Source organism: Corvus cornix, chromosome 2, assembly GCF_000738735.6.
Source record: "Corvus cornix cornix isolate S_Up_H32 chromosome 2, ASM73873v5, whole genome shotgun sequence".
Taxonomy (NCBI): domain Eukaryota; kingdom Metazoa; phylum Chordata; class Aves; order Passeriformes; family Corvidae; genus Corvus; species Corvus cornix.
The window spans coordinates 45,308,078-45,324,472 of record NC_046333.1 but is presented as its reverse complement, the minus strand read 5'-3'; the positions used below and the strand labels follow the sequence as shown (position 1 = coordinate 45,324,472).

At 40.7% G+C, this 16,395-nt stretch overlaps 2 protein-coding genes across 6 annotated transcripts in view; one reads left to right on the top strand and one right to left on the bottom strand.

Annotated features, from left to right (window-relative positions):
* Positions 1 to 6,515, top strand: part of TAX1BP1 (Tax1 binding protein 1) — a 55,989-nt gene extending 49,474 nt beyond the window's left edge. For all 5 annotated transcript variants that reach the window (XM_039548998.1, XM_039548999.1, XM_039549001.1 and 2 more), the window contains 2 exons: positions 4,639 to 4,724; positions 5,371 to 6,515. In XM_039548998.1, the coding sequence (XP_039404932.1) occupies positions 4,639 to 4,724; positions 5,371 to 5,572 (288 nt within the window). In that variant the 3' untranslated portion in view covers positions 5,573 to 6,515. The remainder of the gene's footprint in view (positions 1 to 4,638; positions 4,725 to 5,370) is intronic.
* Positions 6,516 to 7,011: 496 nt separating this feature from the next.
* Positions 7,012 to 16,395, bottom strand: part of JAZF1 (JAZF zinc finger 1) — a 188,200-nt gene continuing 178,816 nt past the window's right edge. The window contains exons 4-5 of the mRNA XM_039549724.1: positions 15,770 to 15,939; positions 7,012 to 9,349 (exon numbers count right to left, since the gene is read on the bottom strand). Coding sequence (XP_039405658.1) covers positions 9,173 to 9,349; positions 15,770 to 15,939 — 347 coding nt within the window. The 3' untranslated portion in view covers positions 7,012 to 9,172. The remainder of the gene's footprint in view (positions 9,350 to 15,769; positions 15,940 to 16,395) is intronic.

Below are 16,395 nucleotides of genomic sequence, written 5' to 3'. Positions count from 1 at the left end.
TCCCTCCTGCCTTTTGCTCCCAATGTCCATTACTGTGAATAATTAGAAAACCTGTCAGAGATTTTGCAGCCTGTTCAAGATCTCAAATGTGAGCTTAATGCTGTCCCCACCTTTACTTCACATTTTGCATATTTAATCTGATCATTCTTGACGTAGCTCTTACATCTGACACGCTCTTCTCTTCTTTAGTCATCTGCTGCAGTTTAATTAGCAGGGTGTTCTCTCTGATCTATGTGCTTTGCCCTCTTGCAAACCCAAGAGAAACAGTGCTAGAGTCTTGTGCTCGTTTGCAGAGACAGCTTGGATTTTTGTAATGAGGTGGAATATAACAGGCTTAAATAAAGTTCAGCTTGAGAAAAGGTGCCTTTAAATCAAATAACTTGTATCTTTATTTTTTATTTGCGGTTGAGAATCAGTTGCTTGCTCCTCACCCAGATAGACTTTATGTATAGTGTACAAATTTATATGGAAATGAGAAGCTGCAGGAATCTTTCTAGGGAGACTTAGTAATATGCCAAAGACAAAACAGTTCTGAGGCAGGATGTAAATAAATAACCTGGGAAAACTTCCACATACGTAGGGGATTCATTATAAAGAAGAGTCTGTCATTTGTGCAGAAGAAACAGCAAATATAAAATGATAAATATGAAGAGATTACCACTTCTTGGACTGTTTTTAAAATAAGCTATTTAAGATGTCGTTCTCTGCATTTTTTCAATCAGCAGCATGCAGAGCCTTCTGCTGGAGGAGGATTCCCTCCCAGAAGAAGAGGATTGGTGGGCTTGCTGCTTTGTTTGAAATACTACTGTTGTATGGACTTCTGCTGTCCTCCTGTCCTCATTCCTATTTACTACACATTATATTAGTTTAAGAAATAAAGGGTGTTGTAGTCACTTCCACCTCTTTATGGCTAAAAGATCTGTTACCTTAGATAAATAAAGGAGACATGTTCATCATCAGAGGTAAACCACTACCAAAACAGCCATGAAGTGGTGGAAGTGACTACAACACCCTTAATTTCTCAAACTAATACAACACAAGATACTCAAATCCCTCGGAATTTTTGTGCTGTTGTGTTCCAATTTGGTTTCTCCCAAAATTTGGTTCCTTAGAAACAGGCACTTCCACATGTTTGGTTGACATAAGAACCCATTAGTTTTGTATGACTGGGAAGACTTTACAGGATTCTTGCACCTTTGACTTTAGGAACTTGGAGGCCAATTAAACAGTGATTTCTGAGAGGGATAAGCTGATCTGTGTTAGTAGTGCCAGCTGAACACGTGCACAGTGGTGATTTTGTGTGGAGTGGCTGACTTGCCACAAGTTCCTGCCATCATCTACTCAACACTAACTTTCCATTTCTTGTGCTGCTGTAATTGACCAAGATGGAATTGTTGGCAGCAAAGAATTCCTAGCAGTAAGGGAGAGATCCATAAACAAAATGTATATATATGTATATATTTTATATATATAAAACTAAAGTATGAGTTTTAGCAGTGTAGTCCTGATTACAGTTGGCAGCAAGCCCAGAATAACCATCCTGAGACTATTAAACAATGTTTTAGTCACAGTAAGTATGTGGGGGATGGGGAATATAACTCTTGGCAACTGAGCACCGGGTCAGGATATTTTTTCAGATGACTCCAAAATGGCCTTTCTTCTAGCAAAAACCCCCACAATGCATTATTTGCATGATCTGACCCTGGCAGCCAATTACTGTCTTTTGTATAGGGAGGACATAAAAGGAGCAATTGGTATCCGGGTGTCTCTTGGGAGAGCAGACTGCTTGCAGAGAGGTTGAGAGGCCTAGAGGAATGAGTTTGATTTCACTCCTACAGCAGAACTGAATCACAGAAATAAAATGGATGTGCCCTTATTCCCAGTGTACCCACACTGCACGTCAGCCCTGTGTCTGTTCGTGTGTTGTTTAAGGCCTTGGATGGGTTCCTTACTGCTGCATGTTAAAATGATCTGTAGCACTTGGGGATGGGACTGTTCAAGTCTGTGGTTTTGTACTGTGTCACATAGCTTTCTAATTTCTGTTTGACAATCCTGGAACTGCTTACAGTTGTAATTATGAAAGCAGTACTTGAGACAGAATTGGTTGGTTTTGGTACAGCTAATCGAGTTGCACTTCATGTCTGGCTTTCCCTTCTTCCTCTAGTGGCAAACCCCCTTTTTTACCATGCTTTAGTGTATAATACTGTATTTATCTTTATGATTCACTTAATCTAAGGAACTCATTGTGGCAGTTTTTTAAAGAGCCAGAGTTACAGTCCAGTGATGATAGTTAAGTCATGATGTTAAAGGCATCCTCTATAATTTATTCACCTAATTATTCAGGCTTCTGAGTTTAGGAGGCCTGGCACTTGTTATGCCAGAGGACCACAGTGCCAGCCTGTGGGTACATGGTACCAGTCTCTTTTCATAAGAACCTGAGGCCGTGTACCCACTGTGTTACTTCACTGCAGGACACTGTAGAGGTCTCAGACTAAGAATGTGCAGCCATGTCCATGTCCCTGGTCATCAGTATGGACTGCAAGAAAGGTGGCCTTGGATCTACATGAAGGGCAGATGAAACTCTCTCAAGTTATGGGTGTGGGCTTTCATTGAAATAACTTGGATGACTCAACCACATAGTCTTGAAGTAAGCTGATGCCTTTGCTTAAAATACAGCATAGGCAGAGCCACTGAGGGCTGGTGTCCCAGCAGTTGTTGTCCAACTCTCTGTAAAGCAGCTTCAACTACCACCTCATTTTGTCTTTTGAGCTGTCAAGGATGGTTCTTTCCACCAGGGGAGAGTGATGGGTGTTTAAATGTCAGGTTGAAAAGCTCATGTAACCTCATTTATAAGAATAAAGAATGGATTGCTGGATGGTACTGGGCACTAAGTGGCAGTGAACCACTGAAACATGATGATCCGTCCTCCCCCCATAAAGTGCTCTGTTTTACATGGAACACTTAGGAGTTTTGTCCATCAGTAATGACAGAAATAGACAGCTGTTGGAGTCCAATACAATGTCACCTTCTCTGTTTTCCAGAGGTTCCGAGTTACCCCAGAGCACTGTGTGAGAATTTTTAGTTCTGGGTGACTGTATAGTGTTTACTGTCACTTGTAATTAGAATAGCTGGGAAGTCCTCTCAGACTAAGATAAAGTTCTCATGGTTCCTGTTTGACCATGCCTTGGTTACACAGTAATCTCTGTAACATCTCTGTGAGGACAGCTCAACACAGAGACATTTGCATTCTTCTTGTGTGGGTTAGGCATCCCAGAAGGTTAAGAACTGATCTCTGAGACTTGGCCAAGAGCAAAAGTACACTGAAGAGACAAATGTTCCGTATCTTAACAGGGTAATATCAGTACATACTTAGTATTGACATTCTTGTGCAGGGCCTGGGTCAGAAGCTGCTGTAAGGAACACACAGTATGAATTTCACAATTACGGGAACTGGGCCACGAGAAAGCTGTAGCCGTAGGACATTCCAAAGGCTTTACATGTGCTTGCCTTCTGTTGGAAGAGAGTTCTGCAGGGCAGCCATGTAGGACAGTGCAGGTGCACTTGTGCAGAGGAAGGCATTGTCCTCTTTTTCAGATGTTTCTCAAAAAGGAACAAGGAGGAATGTTTTATTTGTATGTGGTGGGTACTACACTTGCCAGAAGCTGAAAGAGAGGGCGAAAGATGTAAACAATTTTATCTTATCAAGTGACCAGCAGTAAGACAAATGGCTTTAAAAAAAAAGGGAGGAGAGGGAGAGGGGTTATACTGAAGAAATTAACTTAAGTGTTAATTTGGCCAGTGTTTGTAGTTGAACTGTTTTATTGATGGAAGACGCATATTAATTTTCTTGCTTAAGTCCTGGTGTGTGTCAGTCTGGTATTCAGCGAATTTGTTGTGGTTTTGGCATTATATAAGCTGTAGCACTGTAGCTCAAGAGTACTTTAAATAGTTTTTCTTTCTTAATACATCCATCCTATCTCTCTCGTGGCAAAAGGAACAACTGATGTTTTAAAACTCATATGCCCTTTTTACTGCAGGTGCAAACAGGTTAGACTGCAAGATTATGTTTGTTTCCAGCATCTGTCATAGCAGGCCCCACTGCCTGCTTAATGGAAATGTTAAATGGTTGAAACTAAACAGGTGTTGTCAGAAGAAGAATACTGAGGAAATTTTCCCATCCTTCCCTGTTTCCATTAATGCTTCATAAGGGGTTACATAAAGTACGTGAGCATAAAACTGAAATATTTTTCCATATGCATATGAGTTACCTGTATAAAACATACAGTACGGGTGCTGTTATATGTGCTCCTTCACACGTCCTTTTTTGTAGATCAGCTAAATAATTCCTTACTCTTGCTTGTAAGGCATCTTTGAGATAAAAAGGAAAATGAGGTAGGAGTTGGAGTTCCAAAAATCTTGGAATGTACTTGTATTTCCATCTTGAAGTTACTCCATTTTGTGCTGTATTATCGAATTGCAGAATAGAGCCAAGATGCACAAAAGTAAAACTTGTGCTGCACAAATTACGGAGTGAACATAAATTTCATCTGGGTTTGTTTGGTAACAAAAATGCGTATTGAGGAGAAAAAAAAGCTGTTTATAGGGGTTATTCTTTAAAATACTTTCTCTTTTCAACAGGATGATGACAACACCGTACCTTCTGCTCCTGATCCTCCAAGTCTTCTCTTGCGTGAGCGGGGCACAGGTTTCTGCTTTGATTCCAGGTAGATGTTATCTTTTATTGGTCTTTGAGGGCATGGAGAGGTTTCTGTAGAACTAGTCAAGGGGGGGGGGGGTGGAGGTGAAAAGCTGCCAAGCATTTTCAATGGATGTTTGGTTTACAATTAACTGGCAGAGAATATGCCGTGAGACTGGGCAGGGTGTTCGTGCTATTCCTTACATTGATGGAATTTGGACAATTTTTTAGTAAATGAATGAATAACTTTTGTTTTTTCTCCTCTCTTGCCAACCTAATTGTGAACCTAAGTTTAGAGCTTTTATAAAGTGTTATGTTTGCTAAGAGCAAGCATTTATGAGCAGAGAGAGTGGTTTCCCATGAAACTGTTTGGCCATTAAGGCATTCAGTAGATTTGTGTTCAGTGGTAGCTGGAATAAGGTCAAAATTATGTTGCTTTTAAAATGCCAGGTTATTTTGGAATTTGTGTGTAAAACTGCTCTGACTGTATCGAGTGCTTTGGCAAAAACATTTAAATGAACTGGATGATACTTAGATACAAAGTCCACTCAAATTTAAGTTGGTAGTAAAGTTCTTAATGTTGGTGGCAGCAGGACCCTGCTTTTAGTTTGCATTAACAGAATAAGTAGAAATAAACTGTTCCCTTTTTTTTCTCTCTCCGCCTCCTCGTGAAGCTTTGATGTGCACAAGAAATGCCCTCTCTGCGACGTGGTGTTTCCCCCGAACTACGACCAGAGCAAGTTTGAGGAGCACGTTGAGAGCCACTGGAAGGTGTGTCCCATGTGCAGCGAGCAGTTCCCACCTGACTACGACCAGCAAGGCTTTGAGAGGCACGTCCAGACGCACTTTGATCAGAACGTATTAAATTTTGATTAAATACTTTGTTTTGCAGTGTAGCTTAAAACCCCACCACTCTGAGTAGTCCACCTCCGGAACAAAAGCAGTGCAGCTTTCTGTAACAGTGCAAACTTCTGATTAAAAGCTCATGTACTCTAATGGGAGCCGTGGCTCTAAGCTGCTATGGGGTTCTTTTCTCTCTCTGCCTGACATTGTACTAAGGAGACCCACAGCCTCCCACCTTGTTGTGTATGTAGCTATTTATTCCCCTACTTAGTGGAATTTCTTCCCCTACTTAGTGGAATGCCTAAGGACACAGGAATGACTGGGCCTCAGAAAAAATGAGACTGGCTTCATGGTGTTCTTCAGCTACACTTAAAAAAGGTCACCAAACACCTGTGGTTTCTCTTAACATTGACAACTGAGGCACAATTAAAAATGTAATAAGCAGGTGTTTCTCCTAGCAAATCCATGTAGTTTTTCTCTGAGTAACACTTAAATTGGAAAGCTACATTACTTACCCTATGAAAATATAGTTTTCTAGTACATTTCTGAGATGTAGATGCATGTACTGTGAGATTCCAGGCTTGCAACAAAAGGAATGGCAAATACTTCAGTTTCACAACTAGAATGTTTGCCTTAAGGGGTAACGTTAAATGAGGTACGTTATACTTTAAGGCAGTGGTTTTGAGTTGAAAGAAACTGCTGTGCTTAAATGCCTAAAAGTAATTGTTTAAAAAAGTCACTGCCATTATGTTGCCGTTTTATTCAGTAGAAAATATTGTTCTATTTTCTCAACAGTGGATTGTGTTCCTTCTGGCTTTTAAAACCTTTTGCGTTTTAACTTTATGTATTTCTTTCCAATAAGTAAAAACGTGTGTATATCTAAACATTTTATATTTACTTTAACTGTATTAAGTAAATTTGCTTCCCACTTGTTGTACAGTAGTCTTGTTACATTAAAAGCAGAATTATTCATGGAGTCAGTGGTCTATTTTTCCTGCTGCCCATTTTGAAATTAAACAGAACGTAGATTTTACTTAGGAGTGAATATGACTCAGCATTGTATGACAGAGAAGGGGCTGGTTGTTCCTCACATCTATTTATGTTCTTTCTTTGAGAGGGAGACTCTGGGATTAAGGCTTGGAGTAGCTTCTGTTGTCTGCAGTTCTCTCATGATATCCAGTTAATGCAGGAGTTACTAAAAACTGCATGACATGGAGGAATTGCTGTGTTCTGGGCAGCAGCAACTCATCAGTGCTCGTGTGCCAGTTGCAGTCTAAAGAGGGGGCCTGAGGTAGAGCATGGAAGTACTGAATGCGCATCTTTTGTCAAGTTGCTTTTCTTACTGCAACTCAACAGCAGATGAAAACAGAACAGGCTCCAAGAGTTTGATGATACCAAAGTAAAATAAACAAATTAAAGACTATACACAGCCCAAGAACTTGACTCTTCGGTTAGGAATGACAATAGAGCAGTCTTTTTAGGTCAGAGGCAGTTTATTTTAAATGTGATTTGATTTACATTTATAAGCAGCTTTCCTGACAGGAATTCTTTAAGTTGCCTTCAGTTCTAAAACAAACCTCTGTCACTTTCAAACTTAAAGTACTTTGTCCCCAACAAAACATATGAAAATATAATTTAAAGCACACTTTTCACAGACACAGTACAATACATTCACTATACACAGTATAACAAAATAGTCCCATCTTTACCTGTTAATAATACTGTCACAATGAATAGGTAAATAGAAACTGGAATTTAATTTTTATAGTTGAAAGGAATTTACATGCAACAATGACGTTTTACAACTGTTTAGCTGTTGAACGAACTCGCCCAGCCTGTAGTTCTTGCACTAGGAGCAGAGCCAAAATGTGTTTGTTGGCCAGATCTGTTGCCAAAGCTGCAGAAGGTGGGAAGTGGCCACCCGGGGCCTTGTGTGTACCAGTAACTCTCATGTCTGGATCATCCTCTAAACCCGGCTGTCACGGTCACCTCTCTGGGATCTGAGAGAGGGATGTTTCACTTCACTTCGGCTGTTCTAAACGCTCATTAGGATGATTCTTACGTTTTTTTAATGAGATTTATACTCTGCTGGAGAATAGGTAATTGTCATCCTTAAAAAGTTTTCCTTTAAAGCTTTGGAAACAAAACAGGGAAAGCTCATTCCTCCTTTATGTGAGCTTTCTTTTGCACTTAAAAGAACAGGAACCAAGCCAAGGCGATGACTGTGTTAACACTGGGAGTTCCTCCCTCACCCTTGCCAGGCAAAGGAGTGTTCAAGGCCGGGGCTGGTGGAAGGTGCCCACCCTCTGCTCCCAGCCAGCTGAACTCCAGGAATAGCACTTGTGAGAAGAATGCTCAAGGCAGGATGGCAAGCAACAAATGTTCAGGTATGGTCCAGACACGAAGCACTCTCATGTTGGCTTTTAAGTCAGTCTCTGACCACCTGCTGCAAGAAGCACTTAATCTTCAGTAAGGCTCAAATGTCAGTATTTCAGCAAAATTAATTGTAAAGCTAAACAGACACTTCCATATGGAATGTGGTGACCTACAATGAGAAGCAAAAAATGCACAAAGAAAATCTCAAAACAATGAATGTGAGGGAGAGGCATTAGAACTCCCTCAGCACAACTAACGGACCTCCTTAAACCATGCGCTGAATTTCTCATTTTTATTTGCAACCGCAGCACATGCTTGTACAGTAGTTGCAAGAATTGGCAACACATAAAACATTAAATCTGTTGGCAATAGAGAACTACAAAGTGCTTCAAAACTTCATCTGAGATGAAGATAATTGTTTCTCACACACACATAAATTTGCACTTAAGTATTTCCAAGTGTCTTTCTAACAGATAGTTCAGGGGTAAATATTTAGTTGGACTGGGATATTGGTCCTCAAAAGTTTGATGGGCATGAACATAATATGACATCTTGTACAGAGAAAAAAATGTAATTGCTAACACTAAAGTGATTGTTTACTAGTTTGAATGGCAAGGTTTTCAGCATTTCAAGAGGGAGAAAAAAAAAAGATTTGCAAGATAATATAAAATACAGCAAGCACACCTTTTTATGTATGTTATTTAAGTATGAAAATATTTTTAGCATATTATGTTAAACATTCTTTCTTATTTATATTTCCATTACCTAAAAGACTTGCTACTCCACTGATAACTCCGTTATGTAAGGCATGTTAACTATAGTTTGACGAGGGCGGTACTGTTTTGGTTTTGCACACACATTGACAGATGCATCAAAAGTCTTCATCATGTTACAATCTTGAAAGGATGTCAGTGCCAAGCTCTCCTCCTCACGCTCCTGTCCCACACGTCAGTACAACTAAATACACAATGTCCCCCTAGTTCCTTTTTTTGTATTTTTGGAGAAAAATGTTCTGAAGAACCTATAGCTTTTATAGCACCTTATCTCAAAGTAATGAAAATGGGTATGATGGTAACATGTGCAAATGTACAAAATCATTAACTCTACAAAGATACATCATTCCAAAATTACAGAAAATTTTAAAGCATGCATTTAATTTTTTTAAAGGGTTGCTGAGTGCTTCCCCTGAAAAAGGTGGCTGTTCTCAAAATCAGCAACTGCTGGTGAGGATTTCTTGGCACATTTGTGACCAGCATGTTATTGCTGCATCTTCCTGATGATCTCAGCAGACACGGGGGGATGGAAATTGATTGTGTGGTGCCGCAGGCCCTGAGCTGTCTTGTAACTCTTTCCACAGCGACATTTGAATGGTTTGCGTACGCGGATTTGTGTTCTGTGGCCGTTCTTGGCATGGTACTTGATACCGTTCACATTCTGTGAGGGAGAAGGGATATTGTCAGTGCTTGGCCAGGTGGACATGGGCTCTGCTTCCAGTTAAAAACTGAAAATGGATCAGCGTCATGAGCAAGATCCTATAAATTGCCATGAGCTCCTGCTGGGTGTTACACATGGGCTGTGCTTCCAAGGTACCAAGTGGGACAAGGAGAATAATCTGTGGGGTTCTCAAAACTCACCTACCTGGGTAATCCTGATTTCTATCTCCCAGTATACGTCACTTCCCAAAGAATACCAATTAATGGGCTCACACATGGTTGCTCTTTGCATCCTGACATCTTTTTCATATAGCACTGACAAATCTTATTCAGAGGTTCATTTACAAGCAAACAAAGAATTGGCATGAAGACTCGGGTCACACCTCTTTAAAGAGCTGAGACTCCCCCTATGGTGGGTCTGTTCTGTTTTGTGTCATTGTTTCTAGATACGTCTTTAAGCTCCAGCAAATTCTGATCGTTTACACATTGCCTCCAAAGAATTAACTGCAGGGAATGCTTAACTCAAAGACTTACACAGGACACTTAGAAAATAATTCAGAGAAGCTCTCTTCAAAATAACTATTGTTTGGGAATACTCCACAGCTAAAACTGGAGAGCTGATCCCCACTAGTGCAAAACACAACAACACAACACACACCCTGTTACACTGGCAAGGGCAGGAAACAGGCCACACTTCTGCCACATCAACCAAAAACCTTACTAAACATAAATCAAAGTAATGTCCCTGTCTTCCTTTACACATATTTCTGGCAAAGATGGAAGAAGCTGTTGTGATCTCAGCAGCTGTTGTGATATTGTGCTATGTAGTATACCGAAGTCTCTCATCTGTTCCACTAAAAGAGCTTGGATTTTTGGATGAGTAAACAAAGGCATACTGTCTTTCATTTGAGCTTCTCCTAGGATGATACCAAAGAAGACAGCATTTGTGACCAAAAAAAACAGCTCAAGGCTCTCCTGTGTTCTCTCTAAAGTTTCCAGATATGTATCTCAGTATTTTTTTTAAGATTAAAAAAAAAAAAAGCTAAAATCAACAGCCTGGATATTAAACAACCCCCTCCATTAGGTCTTAGGGATTTTGTCTTTGCTGAACCACTGCCTGGTGTTACACGTAACAGAAAGTCCCCTTGGCTCTTTAAACAACAAGTTTTATCAATGTGCAGCTTACAGTAAGTGGAAGCTCCAGCTTGGAACTCACAGAAAAAAAGAGTCTCAAATATCCACCCTGGAAAAGGGGTGCAAGACTGCAAGCAACTGCTCTGCCCACAGATTCATGCTCCTCTCCTCCAGAGCATCCAGGCACTGAATCCTCACCTGAGGTTGCAAATCCAGCCTCTGAATTGTCCTTTACACCCTTAAAAATGCTGGACAACCCGTGCATAGTTGTCTCCTGAGATGTGGGAGCTGAGAATACCCCATCTCCGACACCAACCAGACACAGGAACACGAGCCATCAGGGCAGAGTTTGTCTGGGTGCAGAGCACTCAGAAGAGGCAGAAAGCTGTACCACCACAACTCCAAAAGCCAATCAAAGCTACACATCAGCCTCAAGAGCAGTCAAGTGAATTCTCTGCAAGTAATCTGAGATCCTGGGGTAGCTTTTGGATCATCTTGCACCTAGTTTCAACCTCCAGCACCCACAGAACTGTTGGGGTGCGGGGGCTGGGACTGCCACTGGATGGCATGAGGACTTCATAAGGCATCTGCCATCATCTGTGTACCTTTAAGGACCTATGCCTTGAAAAGAGGAGAAAATCTGGGTGTGACCTGCTAAACTTTTGCTACCGCAGTGAAATTTTAAAAACATGCCCTGTTATCTATAATAACAATATTTTCTTTAAAAAACCCTGTTCCTGTTTAAACTTTTAATTTTTCTAAGAAACCACTTCTGGATGCTTTTGAGCTGCTGTGAATTGCTACAGATGCCGTAAATCTGCAATCACAAATACCCTCACTATGCCATGATCTCATCCAGATTTTTTAATGATCCATCAGCCCCAGTACACCCCAGGCTTTGGTGAAGGGGGGGGGGAAGTATTTTCAGGCAGAAAAATTTAAGGAGATTCTAAAGCAGAAACCTACGTGGGATGAATTAGGCCATGGAAGGTTTGAAAAACAGTAACCACGCATAGCATGAGGAGCTTGTGTAACGTGAAATTTGACCTGTACTTCTGTCTAAAAGGAAACTGGTGTTAGAATTACAGCGACTCTTCGGCACTTTTTCCACTGCTGCAATGTAAACACTTTGTTGTACGTCTGGGCTCAGTTTGCTGAGGTACAGCAAAAGCCACGGCCAAACTCGTACATCACTTTTATTGCTCTGGTTACTTAGGTTGCTCACTATTTACTCTCACAGATGATTGAGGAAGAAGATGGCAGTAGAAGGGCACTCTAAAAATCTGGAACAGGAGGAAACAATTATTAACCTGGGACCAGATCAGGAGGCGATAGAGAAGTTTAGACTGGCACTACCTGGTTTGCACGGACACAAAGGCCCTTGTTGGGCAGGGCCCCTTTTGCACGGCAGGACTCACAAAGGCACTACACTGCAGAGAACTTGGCAGCCCCACTTCAAGTAGGAAAAGACACCTCAAAAGGATGGTTTGAGTGATTTCTTGTTTCAGCCTTGGACATTTATACATGCTTTTGTAATCTTGGCTCTTCATCCTGAAGTTTTCTTTGTGGGTCTGGTTCCTCTGTTTGACTTGCAAGCTCTGGCTTGCTCCTTTCTTTCAAGTAAATTCCCTTGTTTCCCTCTCACTTCAATATTCTCCTTCCCTAAGCTCTGCTGGGTCTCACCACTCATAGGTCAGCCTTCCTGGGGGTTTGTGCCACCTGACAGGACCCTCATCCTTACACCTGCCAGACAGACGAGCCCAATGCCTCGGCAGCCTTGGGAGGTTTCACTTTTCCTCTTGCCCAAGGCCAAAGAAAAGTCACAGATATAAGCTACATTCTGTATGCACTGAAATCTATTCTTTTTATTACTAAATTTGCACAAACTAGAAAATTCAAGACAAATACTCTAGGGTTTTCTCTATGCTAGCATATATGCATTATTTTTGGGGTCTGTTGTATCTGCTATGTCTCAAACATCATTTGCTCTTTGGATGTTGCCTGAGTAAGTTTATCTACATCTTATATGCATTTCCAATGTCCTTCTCCAGACCTGGAGACCACTCAAGGGGTATTAAATAAAAGGAAAACTAATCAACACCTTCATAAATCCCATTTTAGCTCCTACAGGTGGCATTTTGCAAAGCACATTAACTACTTGATATCCATACACTTCTTGACAGGGCATCTGAATTTGGATGTAAATCCAAAGTCTGGTGAGGGTGAACCCCACAGAAAAAAGGATAATACCTTTGGGTTCCTTTGAATAACACAGATGATTTTCTAAAAATCAAATTTCAGGCACCAAAGATGAATCACAGGAAGAAAAAAATATCCATAAACAGAAAACTATAAAGTAATTGTAACTTCATTTCTAGCTCAGTAAGCAAAATTAGAGAAGAAAGCAAGCTTCAGAACTTCAAAGACTTGTGTTTAAAGCATCTAGAAGTCAGTGTGTTTCACATTGATTTAGATGTTTCTGACTATCCCACAAAGAAATTTACATGTAATTTAAAGAAAAATATTTCCCCCAGGATCTGTGGCTTCTCAAGAAAATCTATGTCATATTATACAGAGTACCAATACCTATTACAAGCAAACAATTTTTAAAAATAAAAGTTCCTGAGGAACAACGAAATGCTTATGAGTATTTGCACTGCCTATGGGAAAGCGCCAGGAGACAGCAGCTGGGCAGGAGGCCAGCAGGGGCTTCTGATACACATCTGGGCTTGTGTATAAACATGTTCTCCTTACAGTTTCCATTGTCTGCCCCAGCCCATTCCTTGGGAGTATTTGTTGTACTCATTCTTGTCTTATTTACCTTTCCATAATGACTTTTCAGTGCAGAGGCCGTCTCTTATCCTTGAACATTGTTTGCAAAAAGGTGCCCCATCCCTACTGGGTCCTTTAAGCAGTACTGTAATACAAATAAAATCTCTAAAAATACCATTCTGCTTCTCAAACTTACGTCACCTAAGGCCAGACAAAAGAAAACTGTATATCCTCCTTTCCTCCTCTCTCCCTAAAGGAATGCATCCTTTCTCAGCCGTAAAGTGAGCCTGGCAGTTACTGTATGTGCATGTCTGTGTTCCTGTTTGGAGCACTATAATTGTTTTACAGTCCTGACTGTGATTATCCAGTACCCACCAGAAAATCCCAGGGCTTTGATCACAGGACTCCCTACCCAGACTCTGCAAATAATTCGTCGGACGAGTGGGTTAAGCAGAAGGAAGATAAAGAGGAAACAAGAAACACAGCTGACACAAAGCTAAAAGGAAGGAAACAAAGATAAAAATGCAAAAAGAAAAAAAATAGGCTGAAAATAAAAAAGGGAGGAAACAGAGCCCAGAGAAAAGAGAATGAGGTGAGGCAGAATTTAAGGAAATGTGTTTTCCTACGAGGACTAAACATAGGTGAGTCTCTTAGGAGAATACGGTACTTTTTATTTGCTGCTGCTCCCTGTCAGCCCCTCTAAGGGTCATTAACTTCTTCCCCCGGCTGCTCTACCATTAATGGTGTACAAGATACCCCTTATAGACAGTCCTCCTGCATTTGAGATGAAGGTAGTGAGATAGCAGAAGCAGGCACAAACAGCTTGCTCATTTGGGCAATAAAAAGACAGAGGGCTGGCAGTCAAACAGAGAACAGACAGGATATAGCAAATTACAGGGTTCTCCTTCCAGCCTTTGCCATTAAGTGAATGTTTTCTGCAATGCATAGATGCCCTCTGGGCACATGACTTCTAAAAATCACCATGGCTTGTTTGCTTCCTGAGCTAGGGATTTAGCTTTTTATACCATACCCTCTGTCTGGCACAGCTCCTACCACACACAAGGAAAGTACTGATCATCAATAATGTGAGTTTATCTGCAAAGTAATACTTGCAAGTAGTCCAAAACCATCTTTCCCTGTGCCCTGGCCCTGGAAATGGTGTTCAGTTTTTCCAGTAACTGGAGAATAAACACTACATAGTTCAGGATAATCTCAGCAAAAAGAGTTGTATGTCACTAAGAAAACAGCACACTGCTTCCCTGTCCATGTCTTATGAAATAGTGTTGTCAGGGTTAAGTGGTCTGTACAGGAACCTGAGTCTTGTGATTTGCTGCTGTGGGAGCTGCTGCAGCATCACTGAAACAGATTTTCATCCACTACATGGTTTCATGCACAGTTTCTCCATTCTTGCCACAACTGTTTTATCTCAAATGCTATTTGGCCTTCCTATATTTCTATTTCATATTTCTGTTCCCTTTTAAGTCCCTACTTATCAGTTATTTAAAGGACAAGCCATAAAATACAATTAGTGAAAAACCAAGCCAGGCACCATGGTTTTTCTAGGGTGTAGGGTCAGCAGTTGGATTTTCCAGTAGTTCATGCAAAAACTCTAGAAAATGACTTAGAGGAAGTGTGCCAACACGCTACTTCCATTCCCAAATGTGAATGGTTAAAGAACACCATACTGAAGTGCAAGATGTTCAACACAATTTCATGTCTCTGCACTGATGCACGTGAAGCAACACTCCTGGTAACATCCTGGCATGTTCTACATCGGCCAGCTCAAGGTTCCAGTTTAGAAATCCTCCACTCACATAAAGAGACAAAAATTTCTCATGATGGAGAGCACGTAAAGAGTGGGGTGGGGTAGGGGGGCCAGGGAATTGTTTCCCAGGTGTCATGCAGAGGGATGCAAGCCCTGCACATGTGGTCACTGACAACTGTGCAGGCAGGTCACGGGAACTTGGACCCAGGACAGAATGATGCCAGAATTTCTCCAAGACTCAGTCTTCCCGAGGTGAATTCTGGCCTGCACGATGTTAACCACTACATTCCACACATCATCTTTATCAGAAAATGCACCCTGGGCACCATCTCACTAAAGAGGAGGTGATATCTCTAGCAGTTAAGCTGAAGGAATTCTTTCTGGCACAGATAGACAGAAGCTTTTTATTTCACGTTTCTGAAAGGGACACAAGAGCTTATTTTGCTTGTAGTAAGAGATTATTTTGCTCCTGCATTCTGCAGTTAATTTGTCTAAATAACACAAAGCTCGTTAAAATGTGTAAAGCAAAAGAGTTGCTGTATGTAATCTCTCTTGACAGACAGACATCCCTTGTAAAACTGATAAACTTGGCTGTGCTTGAGAGGAAACCAGTGAAAAAAATATTCTGCTAAAATGTCACAAAAATAATTGTGAAAAGTCTATTAAATGAGAATACTGCAAACTGATTTTAGAGGCTTCCCCCACCACCTACACCAGCAGGAAATGAGGTAGGTCTGCACTACTACTTACCTTATATCTTTTTTTACATCCAGGAACAGGACAGGCAAAAGGTTTCTCATCCCCTCCGTTCATGCACATTGAACTAAGGATAGCTTCAGAGCTGATAGCACTTTCTGTAGTCCAGGACTCATCACTGTCTGATTCTTCATAGTCTACTTCCTCCTCATCATATTCACTACCTAGAAAAGCAGAATAGTCAGATAAAACAAGAATAAATAAGAGCACAGCAAGATAACTCATTCTGCATTTATTACATCAGCTACAATGACTTGTAATTTCCCCACTTTTGTCTTTTCTGGAAGACAGTTATTTTAAATTTTATAACCCTATCTTTCTTGTAGTTATTTATTCCTTCATAAAGACACCAGTGGTTCTTTTTCTAATAACCAGGACAGGCATTATTAATATATCTTCATAAACTGTTAACTGCATGGCACAGAAAGTTCAAAGGACTGATTTTAAAATGCAGTTTCATTGCTTCTCAAACACCAGGATTCTTCCGTCTTTCCCAGTGCCCAAACAGAAAATGTGCTCCCTCCCCTCCTCCAATTAAAGCTAATTTTAAGGCATTTCTTTATGCAATACAATACTGAAGAGTGTAATTCTACAGATCATAAACAGTGTAAAATAATATG